General features: G+C 44.0%; 2 protein-coding genes across 3 annotated transcripts in view; one reads left to right on the top strand and one right to left on the bottom strand.

Annotated features, from left to right (window-relative positions):
* The window catches only part of LOC6553760 (octopamine receptor beta-3R), a 36,789-nt gene that overhangs the window by 7,252 nt on the left and 5,366 nt on the right, over positions 1-24,171 (bottom strand). For both annotated transcript variants that reach the window (XM_001980349.3, XM_015154387.2), the window contains exons 2-5: positions 3,555-4,446; positions 2,105-2,305; positions 768-1,043; positions 511-688 (exon numbers count right to left, since the gene is read on the bottom strand). In XM_001980349.3, coding sequence (XP_001980385.2) covers positions 511-688; positions 768-1,043; positions 2,105-2,305; positions 3,555-4,081 — 1,182 coding nt within the window. In that variant the 5' untranslated portion in view covers positions 4,082-4,446. The remainder of the gene's footprint in view (positions 1-510; positions 689-767; positions 1,044-2,104; positions 2,306-3,554; positions 4,447-24,171) is intronic.
* On the top strand, positions 8,046-11,035 carry LOC6553759 (protein hugin). The gene is made up of 3 exons (XM_001980348.3): positions 8,046-8,325; positions 9,744-10,026; positions 10,510-11,035. Exons 1-3 carry the CDS (start codon positions 8,242-8,244, stop codon positions 10,719-10,721), a joined length of 579 nt encoding a protein of 192 aa, XP_001980384.1. The 5' UTR covers positions 8,046-8,241; the 3' UTR covers positions 10,722-11,035.

Consider the following 24,171-nt stretch of genomic DNA (forward strand, 5'->3'; position numbering starts at 1 on the left):
ATCTAATCGCTCCACATCCGTTTATTGAGGATGGGCAAAGAGCTTTAGTGCAGGATGTCAGTGCTGCCCGCTTGCATACACGAACTGCATGGCTTTAAAGTCTTTATATATATATGTACATATTTAATCTACTATCAGTGTGTAAGTGCTACTTTAGCAATTTTACTCACTATAAAACCAATGAAGTTTTATTCAACTATTAAGAGATCGTCCACATGGCAAGGAATCGAATGTACTAAAGCATTTATTGGTTTAATACTATTGATATATTTTTAAGTAGCTTAACTAGTTTTGGGCAGCTTTGGATTAAGTTGTATTTGGTGGTATTTACTTCTTTAAAATGGCAAAATTTTGTAAATTTATTGAATTTGTTTCTGTAAAATGCAGCAACATACTCTTTTTATTTGTTGGTTTAGCATTCAAATAAATGTAATCTGTATCTTTTGATTTGATTTTTCAAAGCAAACATAGTAGCATTTAATCGGTTTAAGTGACACCTTCCAAACTCACCTCCAAGTTACTAAGAGCACTGTGCGTCTCCTCGCGGGCGGATGTGCCATTCAGATCGCAGTCGCTGGGATGCAGATAGCTCAGGCTGGTGGGCTGCTGGGTGTGGCCCATGTGGACGCTGTTCAGCAGGATGTTGGAGCTGGTGCGGCTGAGGGCCTTGCGCTGACGTATCGCCTCCCTGGAAAACCACAGAGCACAGATCAGCAATTAAGCAAACTCATCCACATCGACCATCGAGCATCCGGCTAAGAACTCACTTAAAGATACGCCAGTACATCACCAGCATCACAATGCCGGGTATCCAGAAGCTCACCGAACTGGAGATGAGGGCGTAGGCCTTGTTGACCACAAACGAGCACTGGTCCGGATGCAGGGAAATCTCCCGCAGGTGCTCCTCCGTCGTGTACCAGCCCAGGAAGATGGGCGTAAAGGATATGAGGGCGGGCAGGATCCACACATTGGCGAGCATGAAGCAAACCGTTTTGTGTGTCATATTCAAAGGATACTCCAGTGGACGCACAATGGCGTAGTATCTGTTCAACAGAAGAGGGGGTCATCTTTATTAATGGAAATGAATTGTGGACAGGTCCTCCGCACAAAGGTGCCAGGTGGCTTTCAGCCATCTCCTTCTGCTCCTCCTCCTGCTGCCTTTCCTTTTAGCCCACTAATTGATTATCGCTCTTTGGTTGGCTGAATAATTGTGTTTCGGTACTCAGGTTGCCATGCACAGAAATCGATTTATTAACCTTTTAAAGATCCTGTTGCATTTAAATGAAGGATAAATGCTCTTGACCGAATTCATTATCGCAATTCGTAAAAATAAGGTGGTGTATTCTTTTTAATTAACAATATATTGGTAAATGCAGTTAAAATTAAATATTAACCAATGGACGTATGTATATTCCATTTTACGTCCGGTAACAGTACCTAATTTTTTATCAAAATTGAATGCTACTTATAGTGTGCCTTAAACATAAGACAATATATGGAATGACTAAGAACGTTGTTTGAATATGACAGATTTATTAGTTTTGCCATAATTCCGTTAGTGACCATCATTAATTCCCTAATTTCGATAGGTTGAGTTTTCCTTTGTTTCTTGGCATGTTTTGGGGCCCATCGAAAGGTGAGCGAAACACAAATTAATTAAAACAGACAAAAGGCCCATGCCGCCAGTGGCCATTGACCATCCCTCTATTGTTGCTGGTCAGCCAGAAAATCGCAGCTGTTGGTGCCTTCCAAGTGGGAATGGCGCCAATTAACGGCTTGACAGAATGGAGGAGGTTGTGGGGCTTGGGGGGGGAATGTAATAGGGGAAACGCCCACGTTTCGGCCAGCTGCAAATCATTTGGGCCGCATTCATCATACGGCCGGGCCTAATGTTTGCTTTTGATGTGCGCGCCATAGTAATTAATTGTTTCTTCTTGGCAATTCGCCGGGCTTTTGGTATTGAAAGTGATTTGGTTGCCAGGCATCTGGGCAAGATTAATGGTTTTTGGCCAAACTAAACGGCTACCTTCAGTGGCTCAGCGCAGCACAAGTGACTTTAAGCCGTTTAATATAGACAATATATGCGACATAAATGGGCACTCACCTGTCCACCGATATGCAGCACAGGTGCAATATGCTAGCCGTGGAAAAGTAAACATCCAGGCTGTTGTACACGTTGCACATGAACGGTCCGAACATCCACTTTCCGCCGGAGAGTTCCACGGAGGCGTTGAATGTCATCGCACAGAGGGCCACCAGCATGTCGGCCATCGCCAGCGACACAACAAAGTAATTGGTTATCACCCTGCGAACGAAACAAAAGCCCAGGAATTTGTGAGTGCGCCGTGGTTCCTAGCTCTTAGCTCCTAGCTCCTAGCTCCTAGCTCCTAGCTCCTAACTCCTAACCCCTAACCACTCGTCACGGAGCAAAACCACGCCAAACGTAATAGCATATGGCATGCATCATATGTGCAGAGTCCGTTGGACTAAGCTCCTTCCGCTGGCCAAGCTGGCTGTTTTCCAGTTCCATTTCTTATTCCGGTATGCACCGGTATGCAGCTATTTCCTCGGTTGTCAAAAGCCACTCGACTCACCAGGCAGCTGCCACCTTCAGCTGGTAGCTACTGGCATGGGAACTTATCATCTTGTCTTCGTGGCGAATGTGGTTTAAGGGTCTGTTTATGCAAAGATAAAGGCACCTTAGTGCTCCTAAGTCATTCATTTCTGTTTGGGACATCTATTACATCAACATGTTTTGTGTTACAGGAAACTCGGAGTCAGGATAACAAAAATCATATGGTTAACAAAAGTGTTAGATACCTATTTGTGTATGCAAATTAAATGTAAATGATAGCATTGACTTATTAAGATGTTGTTATTAAGAGGTTATTAAGCCAACCTTTTCATACATAACATAATATTATATTTCTTTCAATAATTATATATGGAAATGATGTTGTGTATTTAGGAAGGCTGTTCCTCTTTAAAGAGCCTTTTATGACAAGCTATTCCTTCCTTTATGTACTGCTTTTTTTGTAATGCCTTAACGCAATTCTAGATTGTACTAAGGTAGTAAACGATAATCTAAGCACTTTAAGCTCCTTTAGCGGGATATTAAAGACTTTAATCAACATATAGCCCCGCTGCAGAAGGCATAACCGTTGCGCAACATTAAACGGGTGTCGTGGGCGGTCGTGAGGGCCTGAGGGCGTGGTCGGGGGCGGTGGCGATGGCAGCGCTCAATGGTATGCTACACTTATTTGCACTGCACTCTGGGGCGTCCTGTCATCGCGACGCTGACATGGCTGCGATGGGCTGGGGATCGGCTTGTGTGCCGCATTTAACTTCGTTTTGTGCTGTATTATTCCAGTTGTCGCTCATTTAAATTACATTTATTACGCTGGCGAAAAGGATTCGCCCTCCTGTGCCCCTGCAGTTCACTGTTTGTCTGCCATTTGCATTGTCCTGCGGCCCTTGCGGCAATGACCCTCAATTAAACTCAGTTACAGGCGCGCAGCGATGATGGAAACCAAAGTAATTGGGTATAGACTTACCGCAGCTTTCGATTGCGCTGCACTGAAATGATGACCAATGCATTGCCCAGGACAGCGGCCAGGATAATTGACGAGAAGATGAATCCTTTGAGCAGCAGCAGCGATAGATCCAGCCAGCTCTCCTCCAGCTCCGCCTGGTTATCCACGGCAATCTCACTGCCATTGGCCGTTATGTTTGGACCGACTGTGGAGAGGAACTCATACGTGGACTCCGACGGCGAATAGGACGAAAAGGGTGAGGAGTCGGAGGCGTCTGACGATGTTGCTGTTAATGATAGCGAAGTCAACGAGGCATCCACAAATTGCGATGTTATAGGCAAACTGCTCGTCGACGTCGTCGTCGTTTTGACTGCTGCTGTCGTGAAAATGTGGCTTGTTAATGTTGCAGGTTGCAGGCGGCTGCTGTTGGTGGCTGATGTGGCAGCTGCTGCGAGTGTTGCTGCTTGTGATGCTGCTGCTCCTGCTGCGGCTGTGATGGGTAATGTCATTTTCGTGGCCAGAGGGTCAGCCACGTTAACCCCGGACATCTCTTCGATTTCGCAGCCCGATTGAAACACAGCTCATTCAAGTTGCTCCGCCAGTGCTTTTTCGCTGTACTTGCCGTTTATCTTTGTGCCTGTTGCTGTGCGTAATTTAAAACTGGAGTAATTGCAATCTGCAATGCAAACAAGGCTGCCGAAGTTCGCCATCATCCTGGTTGCCAATGTTGCTCCTCTGCGAATCGCGTATTTGCTCACAGCGCCGACTGTAGTTCTCCGCTCCATTTCCCAATCCTCCATAGGACGCTTTTCCCGCTCGGATCCGCGCCAGTTCGAGTTGTTGGCAGTGGCAAAAAGTCGGGATTCGCGCTTCGATTTGGCACTCAAGCGCGCAACAGTCGGCGACACGGGAACTGCAAATGAATAAATAAATATTTTACGATATAATCGGCGAGTGTGAGGCTGTGAAACTGCATGCAAATTGGCAAAATGGGATTTCGAACGGTTGCCGCCCGGGTTCTCTTTAAGTACTATACTCGTACATAACAAAAATTCAACAGGGGGCATAAGCGCGATTGCCTATTTATGTGTCGGAGTAACACAAAAATGGGATTCTTCTGTTTCTCCAGTGTGCCGTCCAATGTGCGTCCGTTAAAAGTTCGCCCCTTCAACTTTGCTACACTACATTAAAATAACAGAAACGCATTGCGTATACGCAGTGTGTGCACTCGGCATGCGTCTGCATTTCTATATCCCCAGTGAGACAGCGGTGCTGTCAAGTGCTGATACTTGTGCAGAGTGGAATGTGGAATATAGACCAGTTGTTGCTTTAAAAGCGAGATTAAAGCGGGATTATCTCGGCGCAGCCAGTGCGAAAAGTTGCTCCAGTGCCGCACGCCTTGCGAACAGTGAAAACTGAAAATCCTTTTTGCCCTGCTTGTAAGTAGAACAAAAGACGCTTCATAATCTGTGGTAATCTGCAAGTTTTTATTATGTTAAGCTTTATGCGAATCAATTTGGCCGTAAAAAAGCTAACACATCATCAGGGTAAAGCTAACACTTTAGTTTTCCCCAGCAACATTGAATTGATGGTGAATCCGTCCTTGGCACTCAGATAAATCGCTGGCTACACGTTTTCATTCCCCTTATACCCATGCCATGCTTCATAGTTTTGAATCTAATATTTTTAAGGATTTATGTACTTATACAGATAACCTTGCCGAATGGATTGCATTGCGTTGTCCTTGAGCTGTCGAATCGACTTGTTTGCCCAGACCATCCAGTCACATCCTCATGCCGGATTGGCAACTTAATGTTTTAATGCTCGGATTTAAGCCACATCAGAGCGCTCTATCATCCTTGGCTTATACATTTCACAAGCCATTATTTATTGGTCGCTCGACTGTCTACTGTCCAAAGTCCTCTGGCCCACTCACACTCTATTTGGCTTAATTATTGGCATCGCGGAAAGTTAACAAAGCCGCTGCCCTTCCGGCAGTTGGGCTCCGGCTGAACGCGCAAACGTCAACAGGACCCGGTTCGTGCTGGTGCTGGTGCTGGTGCTGGTCCTGGGTGTACGGAAGTGCGCTGGTTCCTGGTCACAGGACTCCTCCGCATCCTCGAGTCACCAGCTCGAGTGGGCGGGGTGCAAAGTGCAAACTTCAAAGCGCCTCGCGCGCTCTGGACACGACTAATTCAATTAAATCCCTTCGCCTTCCTGCTCCGCCGACGAAGGACACACGGTGGGCGTCGAGGGGCATTATCTGCCGCGCCATTTGAGGACTTAACTTCTCCGGAGCATTAGCAAACTGATAAAGCGGGCAAGCGCAAATAATTGATTCACTGGTAAGTTCGAAAGGCAAACACTGAGGCCAGTTACTTATTGAGTGTCCCTTGACTTTTCTGCCTTCCCTGGGCAAACTGAGAATTGATTAATCAGTTTACTGTTTTGCAGCTGAAAATAAGTTATCAAAACTATTTTCCAATGGCAGAAACTATTTAATTTGACTGAACGCCGTGTAATTTGGTTTCCATCCTTCAGGCACTGCATACTGTAATGGGAAAACTGCCCTACGGATAAAAATTTGGCAGAGATTTCGAAACATTTTATATTTGCCGAACTAAATTGCGCTCCAATTTCATAATTGTACATTCAATCAACTAAATAGCCCATTGTGAGCTACAGCGAGTAAACCAACATTATTTCAGTTGTTTTTTAATATGGCGATGAACATGGCCACATTCCATTTCGACATATCATTTATTTATCTGTCAGATAAATAGAAGTACATCGAAATACACCGTTGCGTTGGCTGTCCAATTAGTTCGCACATATAATCTGTTGATAGATTGAAAGAAGAACACAGTGCAAGGTAATCCCTCAGATACGGGTTTGTCAAACTACACTTTTCGCAACTTTATGGCAATGCTTTTTTTCCACCGTCAAGGATACATTTTCAGCAGTTGGCAAATAGATAAATCCTTCAGGGCCTTCAGGGCTGGAAAAGAGGTCGTCCCACGTACGTAGAGTTAGTAAATAAATAAATGCCAGCTGGGGTTCACGGGGAGAACTAGTTTGTGTGTGGGTCGCGTCCGGGTCATGTTTGTGTAAATTAGTGGCACAAATAAACACTCGACCAGCAGCTGCAACGGATGTCCTATCTAGCAGCATCCAGCAAAAAAAGCACTCGATTGATGGATTGTTGATGTCTGACCAGGGACCGAGCTTAGATAATTGAAAATCCTCGTGATTTGCAGCCAACTGCTATTTAAAACCCGACCAAGTGTGCGCAGCTCATATCCACGGGGGCGTATGAGCAATTTGATTTGACTGCCTTCTTGACCCATTCTCGGTTGACAGTCGTCAATCGGCGGTGCTCGCAATCTGATTTTAAATGCCTGCTGACAGGCAGCCAGGTGTGCAAGATGTTTGCCCAGCAAATTGAACCTAATGCGGCTCACGAATGCCATTTAAATAAGCCAGCTGCGACATTGGGGAGTTCCCCAGGCCTTTTCCCATCCGCACAACAAGCAAAGCAGGCAAAACAGGCCCCCGAGGCTACGGACTACAGGATACAATGCGAAGACAACTGTCAACATTTAAATAAGATTGATCGATTGGCAGCGGCAACGGCATTGACATTGCCCCATTGTGGTGGGTGTTGGGCCTAATGCCATCGCCTTCAGAGGCGTGATGGACTTTACACGCGCTCGGATTTCCATTGAACAGGATGCCCCGCGGTTACGCTGGGTACACTTAAAGGAAAGAGTATTAAAATCGAAGCCGAAGTGCTAGAAGAATATTCATCAACTTTGTTTATGCTGGACATCGAAATCTCATAGGGATGGTTCAGAATAAAAGGGATATTTTATACTCATGTCTAAAAGTGGCTGGGCCTATTGATTTTTTATCCGAAGTGTAGTACTGAAACAACAAAAAAATTATATAGGTATAATCCTTGGACGCATATTTATGCATGTCATACTTTTGACAACTTATCAATTTATTTTTAAACCTGCATCTTCTGGCTGTGAAGCAATGTGGATTTATCAGTGAAACTATTTATTAAGCCGCATTAATTAAATGTTTCAAGGCTTATCAATGAACACCAGCAACAGTCAGCTTAAATAGCATTGGGCTGATGTGACAACGCAGAAATGGAAGTGAAAGCTGGTCTACAGAGAGCCCATAGAAAATGCGTATTAAAAATGTATTACTTGATTTTGTTGTAATTTTTCCAACTGCAGACTTAACAATTAGCTTCCCAATTTGAATGCCAGTCACTCATCGAATCCCATTTTGCACTCGCTCTGTAGGCGACAAATTGGTGGCACTTCCGTTTGGGATTTGCCGCTTGATTCGCTTGTTTACGCTGACCAGCGGGCTGCCTTTGGCTGGCACTAGAGTGCATAACAAATCACTTAGCACCCGTCCATCAAGGACCTAATCAGGCTCGCATGGGGCCGCTCGCATTTTGCTATATAACTTGCGAGCTGCTGCGCTACTGGCATCAGTTGTTCCGCAAAGCAGTCCCAAAGCGCAACGCGGTCCCATTCGATCATCCGACTATTAAGTTAATAGGTCCAGCGCTTCCGGAGTGTCCTGTCCTGGGATTCCAGTCGTTCGCAAACGCCAGCAAACACCTAACACCGAACATCGAACACCGAACACCGAACACAGGACGCCCAGTTGGCCAGTTAGCCCAGTTATGTGTGGTCCTAGTTATTGCACACTGCTGCTAATCGCGGCTTCCTGCTACATCCTTGTTTGCAGTCATGCGAAGTCCTTGCAGGTGAGTCTCTGGCATAGTGGAAAAAAGAGGTGGCACTGGGACTTGTTGGCCAAACAAGCGCCACTTAATTAGTGTTATTTGCCCAGGCACAAGTTCGCGAGCTTAGCGTGATAATTTCCAACGGCTGCTGAAATTCTTGGATTTTTGGAACGGAAATTTGGGGTGCGAAAAGTTTTCACTTTACCGTGTGTTTTGCAGCAGTTTGTGGCACACTCATTTCCGCCCTGTCAACTGTACTTGAAGTGCTACCAATTAGTTTGCAGATACTGCAACTATTTTTTGTTTTTGCCTGCTGGCAATCAATTGGCATCCAATTAACATTTCGGTTGCACTGGCAGCCCACACTGCGTATACGTATTGCGTAACTTATTCTCACCACTAATTAAAATAACTTTATCTTGATGTTTGGCAATGGAAATTTAATAAAGCCCAATAGGCCTTAATTAATCAAAAAGGCATAATTATATCAAGCTTATGCATAGTTCATTGAGTTGGGAATTCGTGGTGTTGTATTTGGTTTTAGGCAAAATGATTTCGTTTGATATCGAGTCCAAAAGTGATTAGTATCGAATTCGGCACATGAACGAAACATTAAGTATGATGAAAATTCAAAAGGGGAATAAAATATGTACACGTATTTTACATAATTGAATTATTATTTATGTGAATCTTTTGTCTTTTGCATTTAATAGCAAAGCCTTAAAAAAGAAAAAATCCTTGTTTTACTCACATTTTAATGCGAAAACTAAAAGAAATGAAAGTAAAATCCAATGAAACCACCGGAGGTATAACATTTCACTTATTTTTAATCAGCTCAGAATGAGAAATGAATACTAATTGCTGTTCAAGCCTTACAGAATATGTTATAATTGGTGTGTAAAAAATACGGACTATGCATTTTGCTGAGTGTAGTCCGAAATGAGGTGCCAAATGAAGGTTTAATATCAAGTATACGCCCACGCAGACGCCCGCTTAGAGCGAGCGTTTATGGGCGAAGTGCGATTTACAAGCCGATTTCAGGTGTTGGCATTTCAATCTACATTGAGTTGTCTAATCAAGCGGCACACGCTGATCTGCCTTCCATGCCTGGCTGTAAATTGAAACAATAAAGTGCTTGACTCGCACACGCACACGCACATACACATACACATCCACAGACACCCACACACACACCCGCAAGTCGGTTGGAAGGACTTCTATGCGTGTGTGGAGCTCACGTACGAGTATGAGCATAAATAGGCGGCATAAAAATAACTTAACACGTGTCGACAGTTTGGCAGCGTGGGAACCCTCAGTAACAAAAAAAAAAGAAGCATCCTCCAAGGAAATATCTCAAATATTTAGCTCCCTCTTCCCCCCATACCGCCCGTGTCCGTTGTTTCTGTGCTCTGCTTTTATGGCATTTTTTATTTGCGCAGGGCACGAGCAAACTGGATTTGGGAAATCACATCAGCGCCGGCTCTGCCAGAGGATCATCATCACCACTAGCCTCTGCAGCGTTGAGCGAGGCACGTCAAAAGCGCGCCATGGGCGACTACAAAGAGCTGACTGACATCATTGACGAGCTGGAGGAGAACAGCCTGGCTCAGAAGGCCAGTGCCACCTTGCAGGTGGCCGCCGTGCCGCCACAGGGCCAGGAATTCGATTTGGACAGCATGCCGCCACTGACCTATTACCTGCTGCTCCAAAAGCTGCGACAGCGTAAGTTGCCTATGAGGGATCACACTGCGTATACGCAACATCCAGTTGGGATTGACGCGTGCTGAAATGTGAAGGATATATGCATTCGGGGAGGTCCTTCTAATTGGTTCCCGAATCACGTTTCCATTTCACACCAGCATAAGCTTTTCTCATTTTTTGCACAGAGGAAAACATAATACGAAAATCGTATTGCCATTTAATATGCAAGTCGTTTCCCTACTTCACAAGCTATCGGGATATTTAAATTAATATTGCATATAAGTCCCATACTTATTGTCGAAAATTGTACACTGAAGTCACTGAAATTGGTATCTTTTTCTAGATACTGTGTGCATAAAGCCATTCTTCTATGCGATTTCCGACATTAAGCTGTTAAAAACAATTAATTATCCAGCACATTTAAACAATATTTAAAAAAATTTTTTTTTTCCCACATTCTTTTGTATGTATTATTAAATATTTCGTCTATTTCCGTTCGGACAGTGCAGAGTAATGGGGAGCCCGCTTATCGCGTGCGGACGCCACGCCTTGGCCGCAGCATTGACTCCTGGCGACTCCTGGACGCCGAGGGGGCGACGGGAATGGCGGGCGGCGAGGAGGCCATCGGCGGACAGTTCATGCAGCGCATGGTTAAGAAATCGGTGCCGTTCAAGCCGCGCCTGGGCAAACGTGCTCAAGTGTGCGGTGGCGATTGAGTCACGACAAGGACGCGAGGACATGGCACGGCACGGCACGGAATGGGACTGAGGACTGAGAACGTTGGACGGAGGACGAGCCCAGGCCCAGGACCAGGCCCAGGCCCAGGACAAGGTTGAGGCCAGGCGACTGGCCCTCGAGCTAACATAACCAACCCATAATGACCAGCTGAATTCGACGCGACGCAAAAATAATCCACATATATGCATAGTGAATGACTACTAGTTATCAGCGCTATAACCCTGATTTGAGAGGAACTAATGATGTGTTTATACAGTACACATATTTATTATTTATTTAAATAAATTGTGCAGCCCCCAAGAGTTCTGTTGACATATGCTACCCAAATGAGCCGGGAATGAAATAATCATGGCAATTTCATTAATGACCTGCGCTTACTAGTGTTTTATATTCACAATACTCGTATACTACATTGCCATTTCCCAGTTGAATTTATGAGAATTTCATAACCAGTGATAGGGCGCGTAAATTGGAAAAATGCGGCCAACATCCGTTGCCACAAAATCGCCCATGAGTGTTGGCCATGGCAACTGCCGTTTGCAGTTGGCCCATGTGTGCATTTTGAGTGATAAAACATCTCGGTTCCCTTGCCCTTGCCCTGCCCCTTGTCCCCTTCAAAAACCCAGTGCCACAATTTTGGCCCGGCCAAAAGCTTCTGGCTTTATTTGGCCTGATGAAGCATACAAAATTGTACGCGGCTTGCAATGAATGCGAAAAAGGACACATTTAATGAATGCTTTTGCAGTGGAAAACGGTAACTTAAAGTGTCCATGTAGTGAGGCTTCTATTTTCCCTCTTAACTTTACTTTAATAAATGCATTAAATATCATTCGATGCTGTTTATTGAAATCAGTAATCGTAATCAGGAGTATATAGCCTTCATAGCATATAAGAGAACTTTACCTTCATTTTTTTTCTAATGCCACATTGCTTGATGCTTTAATCCTGTAATAAATTAAAACGGAAAACCATTTAATTCCGTTCCCATTGCTAATTCTGGCTGACGCAGCTGTTTTTGCAGCTGTCTCAGCAGCTGGAAGTTTTTGCAACTCATTAGAAACTTGCCACATGCCAATTAGTTGGCCTAACCAGGCGTTACCCATCCGCTCCAGTGGCCGTGATCCTCAATCCCAGCTTATGCCAGCTCCAATTATTGACCCCAGGTGGTTGCGGAAAGACGGGAACTTAACCATTTGAAGTGTGCCTCCGACCGTAGGTTTAGGGTTCGCCTGCATCCTGGGAGGGATCATACATCACGTATTCGGCAATCCAAGGAGCAACTAAGCAGAGGATATATATGTGCATGAATCGTGCCTAAATTGCGATAATGGCCACACAGGCCAGGCTTCCGACCGCCTCGCCCCAAACGAGATATTGAAACATTGTAACTGCAAAATGGTAATAAATTTATCTCCACCTCTAGGGGAAAATAACCAAAAAAAAGGAGCAATCGGGAAGAAGTCGCGAGCCAGACACGCACATGAAGGCTCGGTAAAAAGCGTGCTGCACTCTAAGAAAAGCAGGATTTCTTTTCTGTAATGTGAGTCTATTACCAGTTAGTTATTAGCATTGAGCATAAATTTAAAATCAAGAGCAAGAGCAAATTGAATATGCAAAACTACAATTGTAGTTTAAGAATCACATTTTCCAGCATTTTAAGAGCTCGTTATTTTTGAAAGTGTATGGGACTGGGAGTCGGCAGGAACTTTGCATGATAGCAGGCGTAGATTTACAGTCGGTTCGTTGCGTAAGGTTAAACTACCTTAGTATTAACATCGGCTGGCTTCTGCTCCGGCTTCCTTCGACGTGGGCGTGGGAGGAACCTCCTCGAGGTTCCCGTCTATCTGGCTAAGAGATACATGCATATGGGCAAAATGATAAGTTGATTGTGCCTAAGTACGCGCGTGAGTGCGTGTAAGACGAAATCACTTTGCCTGATTAAACGGCGGCATTCCGGTTCAAACCTTCATTTATCCCGGCAGCGGTATGTTTCGATACCTGTCTGTTTGGCTCTCTCAACTTGGCCAAGAGCGAACTCGGCCATCAAGGGGAATTGTTAAAAATGTGTGCTAATATGGCGCAAGTCTCGCAGCTTCGAGTACAACCCTTATTTATGGAACCGCAACGGACTGATTTAAATTGATGGCCCCATTTTCGGCCCCCTTCAGTGGGTGTGGCACTCTCTTAATCAAATTTCAGCCAAGCCGAAAAGGGCTTCAAATTGGCTTTGTGTGAGTGTGTTTTGGCCACAAAAGCGGGCAAGATTATTTATGAGCCCAGGTATTGTGTGTTTGCAGGCACTTTGATGTTTTCGAGTACACCTGCATAATGGCAGTGAGTTAATCGAGATTCTGGCATCTAATATTAATTAGTAGAGGCTACCGACCTGTCGAAGTGATTGATAATTCCAGATTATCGACTTTCTCGAGTGACCCATAATACACCCGGCATCCACTTACTTTGGCTTACTTTGAGATTTCAAGGAAATTGACAGGCCTTTGGTTAGGACCACATTTAATTGCCAACATTAGCTAGTCGAACTGTCAATCAGACATTCTTCGAGCTGCTACTTAAGTTACTAAAGTAAAGAGTTGTGAGAAGTACAGCAGCGTCATTATCGTTAAGTATCCGCGCAGCCAACAAAAAGTAATTATAAAACTTTTCGTATAATTTTTGTTTAGCAATGAAATCCCTGCAATTTTCTTCAACTTCAAGTTCTTTTCACTTAGAAATTTAAAAAAATATATGGCCAACATTTATGGGATTTCCGAAGTCTTCCGTACAACTATTTCGCTTCGGTACTGATAAACTTTTCATACGGCTTTTGCTATTTCTGTACTTTCAAAGTACACATAGTCCTCGGCTCTGACCCTCAGTCAAATACCAAAAAGTTTGGTACGGATCCGGGGCCAAAATCCGACACCCCCCCCCTGCCACAAATGCAGTTACGCCGGAGTGGAGCAGCTCTTGGCTCCAAAGAGCTCTTGGCTATAAATCCGGTGACGGACAGGTGGGCGACGCCTCCGACAGCTTTGCAGCGAACTAAAGCTGCACTTTTTTTCTCCTCCCTTTTTTTTTTGAGTATTTTAGCTATTTCCATGGTCTTGCTGTTGTTGCCAGTGCACTTTCTGCTGCCCTTGCATGGCATCGGGAATTTAGAAATTGCAAATGCAGCAGCCACATTAGCACACACATACTCGTCGTGCAGAACAGCAATGCCAACACAATGCTACTGCTTCTGCAGCTGCTGCTGCTGCTGTTGCTGCTGCTGGTGCTGCTTCAATTGAGGCCTTCCGAGGAGGAGCACGAGGTCACCACCACCCAGGAGGCACAATAGCGACCGAAAACCAATCGAAAAATCCAGTTTTTGGCAGTACGCGTCAGTGGACTCTTGGCAATGGCAGTGGCTTTGACGTGGCCGCTGACGGTGCCACTGACATTGGTATTTCCGAGACCCCAGTCCTTCCTCCGATTCCGGCCATGATTTACGTCTCCTTCGATTCGAAATATTACACTATTCTGCACTACGCCATAGTGGATGTGTGGCATGTGGAGTTTCATTTGTCAAAATGCCTATTGAAAAATATCATGCAGTCCGACGTGTATCAATTTCAAATACTCGTTGCAATAATTTCAGCTTAAATGATTCGAAATGTGCCAGTTGGGAATGGCTGTGATATACGTATATATAATACAATAAGTAGACATAAAACAGAAAAACTTCATTTGAGTTATTAAAGTTCCAAGTTCTGGGTATTTGACAAAGTTTTGCCGTTAAATGTTATACAATTTAGTGGTGCTGGTACTGGTACTGGAAGTTTTTCTTAGGGAGGATCGCCTGTAGCTGCAGGCAGTCTCACAGTTGCTGTGTCAGAGTGCAACACTTTGTTCTGTTGATTTTTATTAAATATGCTAGTGACTCGGCAGAAACTTCAGCATGACCAGCCCCAACAATCTGCGCCCAATCACGCATGACTGAGTTGCTCCGGGCTTGAACTCCCAGTCATCATCCATCAATTTGCCTATGACAGTCTGGCTGATGTGGCGAATTTTCCAACACTCTGGCTCACTGTGTCAGCCCGCCCCATTCGTTTTCGTTTAATTACCGTCAATTAGGCAAACATTGTGGTGCAGGACACAGAGGGCTGCATATAATCAAATTACATGCCACATCAGGATGGCAAATGGCTGGCAATGGCTTAAATGTACATAGTGCCGCGCCAGCAATCAGATAATCGCCCGGCCGCAGACCTTTTCCAATAAACTGGCGCCACAAGGATGCGAATGCGATTGGTGTCGTCCTTGGGAGCAGGAGCTCGCTTCGCAAGGAAGTCGCTTTCAATTACGCCAGTTCACCCGGTAGCCATCCTGGCGTGACTTTTCCTGCCACTGCCAATGCCAATGCCACTGCCATTGCCACGGCCACTTTTGGAGCTGCTCCTCCTACTGCTGCTGCTGCTGCTGCCATGAGGGACCCAGTTGGACTGACAGGCTGACAGACGGGCACTGGAAGTTGGTACACATTGGGTTATAAATATTTGTTCGATTCCATTTGGTCAGCCCGCGCTCCCCAAACTCCCCAGCTCTGCAGTTTCCCGGCGAAAATCAGTTTCGTGCTCCGGCCGCCTAATATAAATACAAATCAAATGCGCCCTCCCGACGCCCATTAATTGTATCGTGGATTCATGTATCGCGCCCGAGTTTTCCAGCTCCGTACATAGTTTTCCCCTTGGGATCCACTGGCGTGCCAAGTTCTGTTGCCCCAAGCCGGCGGAGCAGGTAATGAGAAAAATTAAATGATTCAGCACGCAAGGCGACTGCCTAAATTCTGGCTAATGAATTAAAGATATAAATAGTTTAAGTATCCATAGGAAAGTTCTAGTTCAAATGCGAAAGAAAGTATTTGAAGTAACAAGACATGCTTACCTGTATTTTACTTTCTGCACTCTGTTTAAATGCTATACTATATAACCATACTTTATGTGTATCAAAATGTCAGGACTTGTTATCAGTTCAGGATACCAATTACCATGAGGGAATATTAAATGAATCCCAAAAGGTCTAATGAAAATTAGATTTTTATGGGCTGGTGTGTGAGGCCATTTGGCATTCAGCTAAGTGAATCCGAGGCTTTTAATATTTATTTCCATTAAATTTATACTTTCCAAAGTAACCACAATCTGTCTAATACATTTCAATCAACTTTTTTCTTTAAAAGTGCCATGAAATTGCAACAATTGTTTGTATTCTTCCTCTACGATGTCAGTTAAATGTTACAAAGCTGATTTGGCCGGACAAATGGCTTAAAAATAAATCACCTGCAAATATCTAATTCAAGTGCAGTGGGCAAGCAGAAATTTAGTGAATGAAAAATGCATCGAGCACTCGACCGGATTGCGTGACAATGTGAAATGTGAAATGGCACAAACCACAACCCAAACTGAACCCACAATTCTTTGCCTCTTGGCACTGACCTTCTGTTTTGAGGGTCGAATATGGGTTTATTGATAGATGACCCTGCCACTCAGGCGGACTTTGTTAACGGACATCCATAATTGACAGCCTATTGCTCGTTTCCTGTTCAGAAGACCGCCATTCGACTGCACGGCCACAAATAATTATAATAAATTGCTACCATTTCGGGTCAAAAATGACAGGAGCAGATTGCAGGATCAGTGGTTGGTTCGCTGTTTTGGAAAGCCCTCGCTCCCGTGTTGGTAATTAACTTTTTAGTCGGTTATTGGTTGAATTTGGTTTGCCATACCTTCTAAATTTCCTATTTTGTTCGCTGGACGTGGCTTTAATAGTGATGCATGCCACTTATGTGGCGATTATGACGTTGGTCATATGCAAATGAGCTTTCCTGGCTCTCGGGTCGCTTGGTGACTTTTAATTGCACTTGTGCGAGTCGATGGCTCACTTCCGTTTGCCCCCGCATCATGCTGCAAGCGGTGGGCGTGGCCGGGGGGCGTGGCACATTGTGACCGCTACTTTTGGCCATTTCGGTTGCATATTGACAGCTGAGGGGGAGGGAGCGATGGGGAGCAGCCATCAGAAAGCGCTTAAAGTGTCAACTTTTAAACGCTCAGCTAATTGCACTCAACGTCCGGAATAAGCTACAGACCAAATTTGTTGCACTTAATGAGCAAATTTACAAAACATTTGAGCACAATTACCGAGCAATTTAAGTTAAATGAACTGTTTCTGATGTTTTATTCCCCTCTTCTCTTTTTTTTTATTTATCCTGCCCCAAATTATTTATAAGGCCACGACAAGCACACAAACGCCGCTGATGAGGCAAATGAGGCAAATGAGGGAAAAAATGGAGCGAAGTCTCAAAAAAATGTTAAGATAAACGAGAGCTAACTGGATTAGCGTGATTATGTAGATGTATATTGTACATTCTTGCAGAATAATTACTTCATTAGCTGTTGAAATTATATACTGAACTTTTGGACAACATCTTAGTTAACTAACAAAAATGCAAACAAAAAATTTTGTCAAATTCGTTAGTTTAAAGCTGGTAGCTATTCAATTCCTCTTGCATCGAAGCCATTTGCATTATGAAGTTGTAAGAAGTTATCATCGAAGTTTGATCTTTGATAGTTATAAAACTTTCCGAAGAAAACTTTGCAATTACTTTATGAGTCATCTGGAACATCTTCATTTGGAGGCTGGACTGGTTGGCATAAACCTTTGTTCGAATATAGACCATAAACTAAATTTACTACCTTTGTGTTTGTCCGATAATTTATTGGCGTATACTTATTTTAACAACCCTCTATATTAAACAGTTTAAATGGGTTTATTTTGCTGTCCCTTCGAAAGCAACATAAATTTTAGGTCCGAGAAAAGTTTTGTACTTTGTTTTGTTTCACTTGGCTTTAGGTAAGTTTATTATACAGAAATCGTACCACCTACAGCATAAATATATGCATAAATATAGGCAATGTGTAAAGAGGATGAGTGGGAAAAAAAACTGAAACTTAAAACCAACTGGCTGCCGAGTTGGGGAAAGTGGCTTTGGGGCTAGTTTTCATTGCTGGATTGCTGGCACTTGATGGCAGTTTTATTGATTTGTTGTTGCTAGAAACTTTTCCCTTTACATGGCCCGAATTTATGGCCCCAACATCAGCAAACAATGGCGGCCGAGAGACCCTGAAAACGCCGCCAAAAATTTGCATTCGCTTGAGCCAAGGCTGCTGTAGTTTGTTTTTTCCCACCACTTCTGGTGTTATTCGCATTATTCCATTTTGTTATTCACATTTTGGGCCATGCGGTACGAAAATGTTGACCAACGAATTTAAAACAGTGTACGAGTACATCCATTTACTTGCCGTTCCTTTGATATTAACGATCCCTTCTGCATATAATGTTCATATATTCTCATTTCTACATTTGTGTTCCCTCTCGTAATGCGATGGGGAAGACAAAAAACATTAGCATAAAGTGCTTGTGAAGCAATTCCGTGCACTGCGCAAAAAAGCGTGCTGTGGGTATTGTTCGCTGCGTTTTGGGGCTTACAAATTTCTATGGTGGGCGGCACGCATCAAAACCGCACGCGCTAATTAAAAGAAATAACCAAACAAAAAACTATGAAAACAATGGGGGAAAAAATCCTGAATAGCAGAAAGGGGTTGTGTTTGCCCGGAAAATTACTCATACGCCGCTTGGTACGTGCGCCCAGCTGGTAAATTGTTTTTAATTAATTTTTATGACCTTAAACTTTGCGCCGCGTCCTGTGATGCACGGCATTTCTCAGCTGACTCATTTTGAAAAATAGAATGCAATTCGTTAGCCAAACAATGACCACTAAACAGGGGTTTTTACATTTTAGAGATGCTCTATCTTTATTCGAGTTCAATTTGGCAGTGGGTCAAGCTAAAAAGGGAAATGGAAAATGGAAAAGTCAATATGGGAGAATGGAGAATCATCGAAGCGTTAACGGTGACGGACAAGGACGTACTCGAGATTTCAGGGTGGGTCCTTGGCCAGCTTCATTTAACTTTTACTCACGACTCGACCACCCACTCACACACACACACACACACACACAACCAAGCACACACACATTGTTGTTGGCCAGCAACTATTGCAATAAATATGAAGGCCATAGAATGTCACGTGTTCACCGCGTAGGCGGACATAGGTTTTCCTGGCTAACGCCGCCATAACGGAGCTCAAGTCCGTGGAAAGGGGCTCAAATGCAATATAAATAAAAATTTAACAAACTCTTAAGATTATTAAACGTTAAATATATAATTTCAAATACGAGGCAGAAGAAGGAGAAGGGGTTTCGACTGTAAAGTAATTTGAGGGAACCTTTAATCCCGGCGCTGTTCATTTCACCTAATCGTAAACCCAAACCAACAGCCTTTGGCCATCCGGCAATGACTTTTCCCGGCTACTGATACTGGTTGCCTTTTAATCTGTTTCCCTTTTTCGGGCCAATTTTTATTTTGCCCGTTTGTGCCGGGCGAACGCCTCGTCAGAGGCGTATAAAAAATGTAGACAAGTGCCGCCAAGTGGCAAGTGGCAAGTTCCAAGCTCCACGCTCCACGCTCCACGCTCCACGCTCCAAGTTGTGAGTTCCAAGTGCCGTTCGCCGCTGCCCGGGGCAATCGGGCAACGCATTATGTCGTAGATTACGGCCTTTTGCATTATTTATGTGGGCCAGCCGACGAGCGGCGAAATGGCCTTTAATTGGATCGCAAGTGGGCTTTAATGTGCAGTCAGCTTTCGTCCTTCGTCCTTCGCCCTTCGTCCATCCGCATCTATTTTAAGATGCCCACTCGAATGTTTCACTCGCAGCCCGCGGCACGTAATTTTCCCGTGTGTAATTCCGGCTTAATGTGGATGGTCGAGTTCACTAAAAATTAAATCTGCGCACTTATTACCAGTCTGAAGTGAGAGAAATTAATTCTGGGATTGCTGACTTATGTGCTTATGAGTGGTATAAGCTCTGACACTTTCTTATAAAATGAATATTTAATATGTATGAAATAGTATTAGTTTTGAAAAGATATTTTAGTTTGTAGCACTGAGTTTTTCAAAACATGACTAGCAATGCAATAAAAAAGTTTGTGAGCTGCACAAATTACTCACTTAAAGTGAATAAAATTAATTTTAACTCTTGGTAATTTATGCAGAGTTAACTCAGTGCGAAGTGCATTTTTCGTTGAAATAGGGGAATGGAGGAATTTCGCGTGCGGAATGCGCACACACAAAACTGGCCAAAAGTGGCGGGAAAACCTGTAAGTTGCAGCTACAACAACTGGCGCGTTGCCAAGGTGCATGGCTGCCATGGCTGGAAAATCAGAGGAAAAGCGGGGTAGCGACGTGGCCTAATGGTATTGAAAGGCGGGCAGTAAAGCGGGCAGACCAACAGAGAGTATTGCACGCATATTAACACAGCTCGCTGCACACACACAAGCCTTTAAGGGCCAAAAGAGAGACAGCCAGCGTTTTACTCAATGAATCATGGCCAACAGCTGATTTATATTTGTGAGCCAGCAGTACCCGTGAGTATGTGTGTGTGTGTGTGTGTTGGCAGCGATTGGTGTCCTTGAAACTGTTCAAGTACGCTCGACAAGTGTACCAAGTGTCTCATTGTGCATTTCTCAGTGTGTCCGTATGTCCGCATGTGTCCGTAAGTGTCCGTGTGTGCGAAGGCCACTGTCAGTGGCAGCGGCAAGGCAAGGCAATGCCATTAGGACCTGGCCAGAACGGATTGAAACGGAACGGAACCCCAGCCCCACTGTGTGCCACATCCTCGGGTGCAGACATGTCCCTTTTCCCGACTGAATGGCCAGGAAGACAAAAGTCCAAGCCACTGCAGATAATTGACAACGAGCTGCTGAAAATCAATTGAGTGACTTTGCATGTACAACTTTACTTTGGCCCCCGGCGGACCACTCGCTATTGTTAGTGATGTTGCGGTTGTTGTTTTGGCCAACTGTCAGTGGTGACCAGGCTTGCATGGGAAATAAGGCAAAGGAATAACGCAAAAGGGATATTTTCTGCATACGAAATAGTGGCCTCAATGTAAGTAAGCAGCTTACATGTAAGGACTAAGCAGGTTATAAATGTACGGATCATAAGATGGGCTAAAATTTTGACATCAATTAGTGTTGAAATCAAGTACTTTGCCTAAGGATACTTAAATATTTGAAATAACCTAATTTAAAGCATAATTTAATGTTGAACTCTGGGTTCAATGCATCTTTTAGATAGAAATTTTAAAACAGAAAAAATGGATTTGATGGTTTACCTTAATTGCGCAAATATAAAAAATATTTCGGCTTGTTACCAAAATTACGCTGTTGGATTGGTGTGTTGGCATCGATTGCCATGGGATATTGCACAAAGATGAAAAGCGCGCTAAAACTGAATGAAATCCAGCTGCAAATGTCGTTGGCATCCCTCGCCCCATTCGGCAGTCGGTGAGTTTACTGAGTTACTGGGTTTACAGAGTTAACTGGGTCTCTGCATCTGTGTTTTGGCCGCATGCTGGTGCGGTTTTGTGGCCCACTGCTGGATGTTTTCGCTTAACCAGCGGGGCACACACAACTCGATATTGGCCCAGACTCGGAGCCAGTCGCAGGTGTATGCAAACACAGGTATTCTTGGCCAGGTGGGCGTGGCGGAATCACATTGTTTGGCTCCACTGGCTGGGGTAAACACGCTGGGCACAGACGGCGTGTCGCTTGCTCTCTTTGTTTTTTGATTAACGTTTTAACGATTTACGCAAACAATTGCGGCAGTAACAGCAATCACTAACAAGGACCAAGGACCATATATATATATATATAGAATATATACCCGGATTACCACTTGTGGGCTTTGCATGTGCTGATATTATTCCTTGCCTCGGCAAAGCAATTTTCAGCATTTACTCAAGCTCATATGAGGGCGGAGATTGTTTCATTTTATTAGAGGTATTTTATTTTGTTCGAAACGACATGTATTTGCCAGAGGAAAACAGGAAAAATGCTTTATGGAATGGAAGTCGCTGTATCCCTTTTTTCTGCTATATGAAATAAAAAGTTCTCACAATTACAACTACAACCACGTCTGGGAGTTTCGTACTTTATCTTGTTATTAAAAAGTACAACAGATTTTTTCAAATTAAAATATAGAGCAGTCCTACATCTTTTTAATCCTTTTTTGCCACATTACATGAAAGGCAATGTTATATCATTTTCTTCCATTTGCTGGCAAGTGTGTAAGTGTGCACGAAAACAATAATGTCCTTGTCAATTTCCAGATGTAATTTCGCGAAGTGCTCGAGTAGAAATTTCTCCGCAATAGTAAGTAGGAAATTAATTCCCGGAAAATTTTCATTTGCTGTCTGGCGTAAATTGAATTCGGCTTGATATGCACATATTAAAAGCGCTTTTATATCCTTTACGCTTTACGAGTATATGCATTTAATTGCACTCGCCGTGATTGGAATGGGTAGAACTTAATTAGGCTGTTTAATTAAAGTGCCCGTATGTGGGGCAGGGATTTCTCCATCTTCTAGGGAGACTTTAGCATTGTGACAACCAAGGATGTTGCGACATCTTCAAGGACTCAGCTGAGTCCTTTATTTTTGCCCGACCGAGATAGGGGCAAACACAAATGCTGCTGGCAATCAATAGTGGCTTCATTATGACCGTCTATTTGCAGAGTGTTCCCAGTTAGCTAACTAGCTTCTGGTTCGGTTGCCAGTACTTTGCATAACTGAAGAAAACTGGGAAAGGGCGGAAAAGCGGAACTGCTGCACTTCGGCTTATTGCCTACGCGCAGCTAGCAGCCATTTTAGCCATTCAGCCATTGTTGACTTGTTTGCAAATTGGTTTCACCAGCTGAATACTTCGAACCTCGAGTCCTTCGGAGTGCCATTGGCATCTCCTCCTGTCGCTGACATCCCGACATCCCTACATCCTTACGTCCTGGCTGCCTTCCTTTCAAATTACTTGGCTGCGTAAATTAGGTGGCTGTGGCCCAACTCCCATCTTTATATTTTTCCATTCCGCCTGTTGACATTCCGCCATGTACACTCGCGTACTTGGCAAATGTATGTGTATTTTTCATCTTCTTTGTAGTACAAAATTTGATTTTGGTTTTGTTGAACGCGGCTAATTTCATTTTGTCAGACCTCGACCTCGACCTCGCACTTCCCCACCGCCAATCCCTGCTGAAATTCTAATGCTGAGTGATGTGGCAGGCCTAATTTCATTAAAAACGGTGCAAAATAAGGAACGAAAAACCAAATGTTTAGCAGATTTCTGCCAAAAGACAAAGGAATTTGCCTGAAAAAAACGTGGAGAAAAACAAGTAGCAACCCGGCTCATTTTTAACTTTCTCTGTGCTTTATTTAACTTTAACCTTTTTTATGGGTCTCTCTGTGTGTGTGTGTGTATTCTCCTTAATTAGAAGCCATTTTCACTGGCGGCACTGAAACATCCCATACCATTCCAAGCCATACCACTCCCCTGCAGTCTAATGAGCCTGAGCCTGATTCGGATTCTGTATCTGAATCTGATGTTGATTCCTTCGGCTACTCGCGCTGCGTAGCTGTTAAACATAATCAGGGTTCAATAAACACAACCCCAAGTGGGGTTGGCAAATTTGCCAGGTTCTATGAACTGCTCGGCTGAAAATGCAAATCAACAGCTTAAAATTTAATTTAGGCGTTAGCAATGTAAATAAAGTGGTGGGCGGGGGCCAAAGTGGAGTGAGGTGCTGTGTACTTAGGAGCAGTTCGCCTGAGTGACCATTTATGATTTGGGCCTTGTCCCAAATTCAATTCCGAACATTTGGTTAACTTTGTTAAGAAGTCGAAATTAAAATGAGGCAAAAACTCGCTGGCCCGGCTAAGAAACTGTGTTGACCGCATTGAGGTTACTTTTTTGTCCCTTGCAGGCCGCAACTAAGTTGACGTTGCGTATACGCCGCGTGTTCACCAAATAAATTGAAAGAAAAGCAAGCCAGTAACTTTCACTGTCTAGCGTTTTTCATTATTTTCGTTTCTCTTTGTCGGCCGAAACGTACAAATTGCACGGCTCAAAGGCAAGTTGATGAGCTCGCGAAGTTGGCCATAAATTTCGCTGAAGAATGATTTCATTTTGTGCCCGGCAATGGCGACACGTTAATCTGCAGCGACTGGAGCTCCCCCGGTGGCTCCCAGTGGGCGAGTCCCGGGCACGGAGTCGACTCTATCGAACCCACATATAAAATCAATAATAGCATAAATAATATACGTGTGGAGTTTTGTGGGGAGAGTACAAAAAAAAAAATGGAAACGCCTGAGAGACAAAGGCCTAGGCCGACAGGCGAGGCCCATTGGGCCATCGAAGGACCCGGGCAAAGAGAGTCCTCCCTCGACACAATACAAAAAACGAAAGCTAAGCCCAAAAAAAATGTATTGGGAAGGAAAAAGGG

Source organism: Drosophila erecta, unplaced genomic scaffold (genome assembly GCF_003286155.1).
Source record: "Drosophila erecta strain 14021-0224.00,06,07 unplaced genomic scaffold, DereRS2 tig00000000-arrow-pilon, whole genome shotgun sequence".
Taxonomy (NCBI): domain Eukaryota; kingdom Metazoa; phylum Arthropoda; class Insecta; order Diptera; family Drosophilidae; genus Drosophila; species Drosophila erecta.